Source organism: Mycteria americana, chromosome 1, assembly GCF_035582795.1.
Source record: "Mycteria americana isolate JAX WOST 10 ecotype Jacksonville Zoo and Gardens chromosome 1, USCA_MyAme_1.0, whole genome shotgun sequence".
NCBI classification, from domain to species: domain Eukaryota; kingdom Metazoa; phylum Chordata; class Aves; order Ciconiiformes; family Ciconiidae; genus Mycteria; species Mycteria americana.
Genome location: NC_134365.1, coordinates 131,130,558 through 131,134,944, shown reverse-complemented (window position 1 = coordinate 131,134,944; position 4,387 = coordinate 131,130,558). Strand labels below are relative to the sequence as shown.

Here is a 4,387-nt window from a genome sequence, read left to right as displayed (position 1 = left end):
AGCATTAACTTAACATAAAGACTAAGCCTGCTCTACTATGGTCTGAACTGGTCTGAAGCGTGAACTGGTAGTGAAGAGCACTTTACTTACGTCCTTTTTGTTCTTTGGAATTTCTGAGGAGCTCCTCAGGGCACACACCCTTACCCAGAGTTACGTGAGCACCAGAAGAGTGTGCATTTAAGCTATACCATTGCTTTTCAGGATAGAGGTTGTGTTTCTTGCTTTGTTTTGTTTGCTCAGTGACAGTATCCTAGTCCATGATGACATTCTTACTGCCGTGGCAGTACAGATCTCCATGGTAATACTTATGGATGAACTTGTCCCCCTAGAAACGTTTGGCTACCTCTCCAAAGGTAGGGTAGGTGCAAGACAACCAGAGTCCCCCCCTGCTCCTTACCTGAGTGTAGGAGCTGTGATTATCCTTTGCGCAAGGTGGCAGCAAAAGAAAGCTCTTAAAACTCCTTCCTCTCACCTCTGCACACCTCCAACTAAGGAGAGTAACTGCCTCAACTTTATTAATTGTGTTTTAAAAAACACCTCTTATTGCTAGTGGTTAATATATATGTGAGTGATTCAGAGAGTTACTGGTATCTTTTACTTCGGGAACTCTGTCACACTTCTCTCGCCATTTTTTACCAATATTCCCCAGGGGAAAGGCTAGAAAACTGCACACAGAGAAAGGAAAACCATGAAACAAATCCCCCTTAACTCACTGATTTTCCCTTTTAAAAGAGGATTTTTTTCAAAAAAAACCCCAACTGCTTTGGGAGAAAGGACAGGACAAAAAAAAAAGTGTAAATTCAATGATTAATTAAGACATCTTCATGCTAGCTGACAAATTCTGATGGATGTACCAGTACTACACCATGGTTCAGCGTAATAATTTTGTATTTCTATAGGCATAAGTAGTCTGAAGAATCTGGCTTCTGAAATCCTAGCTAGCAATTACCTAGATGAAAAACAAAGAAGTGTGGAGTGCACACCAGTAGCTGTCCTGACCCTATTCAGCATTTGCTGTTTGGATATTTTTAGAGGTATTTTTGTTTGCTTGTTGTTTTGGGGAATAGATTTACTTTATTCTCCTGGAGCCCAACAGGTGGTGAATGGAACGTTTTACCACAAGTGTTAGAGTTGGCCAAACTACTTTAAGTCTCAAAATATTCCTAACACATTTTTCCCATGTGGAAGAAAACCTTAGGTGAATATTTTCTTTAATATTCTTTATAGACTTCAACTCCGTTAAAGTCAATAGAAGTAGTTCACTCACTGCAGTAAGCCTTTGATAGAGCCAGTGTTTGAACTATGAGCAGAATTGACTACAGTACCCTATTTTAATATTACTGAAATACATGAAGTACATGGCTTGTTCATTCCCCCCTCTGTATGCCAACTATGTTTAAAATGTAAACCTAGACTGCTGCTTCTTTTGAAAACGCAAGGATTACTCACCTTGAAAGTACAATATAGTAAGTGTGATCTTTATTCAGAGACATGGAAGGAGAATAGCCAGTCAACTTTGGATATGAACATTCTCCACAACCTTAAAGCTTGTTTTGATGACTGTAATCTTATTCCAAAAACACTGTGTTTAATAAAAATTAATTTCAGAACTTGAAGAATATTTTATTATGGAATACAAAAATACTATCTATGTAAAAACAATAAGTTAGTTTATTTACAGTACTTTACACTATTCTGCTCTACGGCTTCCTTTGCATTGGATTTATTTTCACTTCATTTCATTATTTTACACGCCTTTATAATTTTGCACAAAGCATTTCCAAAAGCATGTCATCCATGTTCACTGCTCCAATGATGGGCCTAAAGAATAGTTCGGCAATCACATTAGCATTAATAGATCTTAACAAGGATAGAACAACATTGAGCTTGGCAAATCTGCCTTCATCACCTCTGTGAATGAGTCTGACATGTTCATTTAGAGCTTGTTGTGCTTCCCTCTGCAGTCCTTCAATGTACTGTGTACACTGCAGTCCAGGTAGGTCTGAAAAGAAAAATATTTTGTTTACATAGATTTTGTCTATAAAACAAGATTCTTCTTACAGAACAACTACTAACGGCTTACAGATTGTATTTATCACTCAAGAAATGACGCAAATGAAATTGCTAGAGGACTTCTTGTATGCAGAATCAACATGCCAAATTTTATAGGGCACTTCAAAATCTTATCATGTTGGCGTTCTGGACATTCAATACTCTTCTTTGCTACAGAAACTTAAAATACAACATTCACCAACATTCATTTACGTGTTAAATGAATTAGCTGAAAAAACAAAAACTTTGATTGAAGAATGCTCTCCAAGACACCTTTTGAGTGGCAAATGCAACCTCTAAAGGTGGGGAAGACAATAAAAATTGTTAACTTGTTCACTTCTACAAAACGCGTTATTCACATTTAAGGCATCTTTTGACAACTGTTTCTGAGTAGCTGCCGATTACAAGCGGCAAGAAGCATTAACTCCAACGTATGACAGAAAGTTTCCTGGTGAACCACAGTAAGGACAGTGAAGGACAGAGAGTGCAGAATTTCCCCTTTTCAGTCTAACTAACAGTTTGACAATGGGGGCGCAGGAAGAGCCATATCCCACTTTCACACCGTAGTGGCATGTTTAGGAAGTGCCGTACCCAACCTGCCAGCTACCCTTCAGGTAAGTCACCGACATGATAACCAACCACTTGGTAGAGCTGCGTCTATGGAAGTCTCCACAAAGAGAGATGGCAAAAAAACCCTATCATAAATCCTACACACAAAGCCGAAACAGCACTTTGCTCCTGGAAGCCCTGAGCCTTGTCTTGTTTTCTTTCCACGGCGTGCAAACCTCCCGGAGAGAGCACGCCTAGACCCGCCACCCTCGGAGGGCCAGTGACCCGCGGCGGCGGGGCGGACCCCCCCGCTCCAACCGCCTCCCTCTGAGGAGACCCCGCCGCCGCCGCCGCCGCCGCCGCCAGGCGCCCCGCTCGGAAACGAACGGGGAACCGCTGCTGACTCCCAACTTTTCGTAAGAGACTGCCTCGGGTTTGTTGTATTCGTGGAAAACCTCTGTGCAAGGCGCCAACACCCGGGATCCCCGATCTAGCCGGTAGCGGCAGGCAGGGCGGCCGTTAACGGCTTCTTGCCTGCCAGCCGGGGGCCTGAGGAGGGGACAGTAGGGTGAAATCTTGCCCCGCATCCCCCTCCTCCACCACCTCTTTCCCCCTGAGGAAAAGCCCCGGGTCCGCCCCGCTTCGCTGGGGATACAGGCGGGCTCTCCCCGTTAGCCCGCTCCCCGCCCGCCCCCCGGCTCCCCGTGAGAGAGAGAGACCCCTGCCGCCGCGTCCGGTCACTCACCCGGGTTGAAGAGCACCGTCCCCTTGAGGTAAGCGTACTCTTTGGTGCTGATATCCAGGCTCCAGCACTTGGCCAGGAAGCCCTTGATAGCCTGAATCTCGCCGGCCGAGGGCAGGTGGGGGCCGCCGCCGGGGCCGTGGTGGGGCCGGCCCGGCGCCGGTCCCCGCGACGGGGGCTGCTCGCCCTGCCGCCGGGTGGTGAGGATCCTCTGCAGCATGCTGGGCTCCGCGCTCTCCACCGTCTCGAAGTGCACCCGGTCCTGCGCCAGCCCCAGCACTAGCAGGGGCGCCCAGCAGCTGCGGACCAGCAGGAGCTGCTCGTCCAGGGGCAGCTCCTGGAAGCAGGGCACGTTCTGGACGAAGCGCAGCGTCTTCACCAGCACGGCCGAGGCCGCCTTGCATGCCGCCTGCGGGCTCCTCAGGGCCACCCGCCGCCGCGACCCGCACGGGCAGCCGCGGGACGCCTGCCCCCGCCTCGGCCCCTGCCCCGCCGGCGGCGCCGCCCGCTCCTCGCTCCTGAGGATGTTGTAGAGGATGCTGCTGTGCCGCCTGCTGTCCGCGCAGCAGCGGCAGCGCTCCACGCACGCCATGGCACCCAGGGGTACGGCACCCAGGGGCCGCGCCGGCCGGGCTCAGCCGCCTGGGAGGCTCGGCGGGGCGGCGGCGGTCCCTCCCGCCTCGGCCCGCCGGGAGACACGCACTGCTCGCCCGCTGCCCGGCTCTTAACTTATTTATAGCCGGCAGCAGTGTGTGTGCGTGTGCGTGTGCGTGTGTGTGTGTGCAGCCGCAGGCGCTGTACCAGCGGTTCAAAGGGGCAGACACTCTTTACTGGCTGGAAAAGAGAGAGAGAGGAGGGGGGGGAAAGTAGAAAAAAAACCCAACCCACCTCCTCCTCCTCCTCCTCCTTTTCTGAGGCGGCGATGCCTAGAGGGAGCCGGCGAGCCGGCCGCCCCTGCCTATAGGCTGCGGCGTCAGGAGCGGCCAAACGCCTCCCTCCTCGCCCAGTGCGGGTCGGCGGGACCCCCCTTGTCTCCTCCTTTTT

At 50.0% G+C, this 4,387-nt stretch overlaps 1 protein-coding gene across 1 annotated transcript; it reads right to left on the bottom strand.

The window, feature by feature from the left end:
- Window positions 1-1,757: 1,757 nt before the first annotated feature.
- NR0B1 (nuclear receptor subfamily 0 group B member 1) lies at window positions 1,758-3,935 on the bottom strand. Its single transcript, XM_075491886.1, has 2 exons — window positions 3,347-3,935; window positions 1,758-2,002 (listed from the first exon to the last, which is right to left on the bottom strand). Exons 1-2 carry the CDS (start codon window positions 3,933-3,935, stop codon window positions 1,758-1,760), a joined length of 834 nt encoding a protein of 277 aa, XP_075348001.1.
- Window positions 3,936-4,387: the final 452 nt, after the last annotated feature.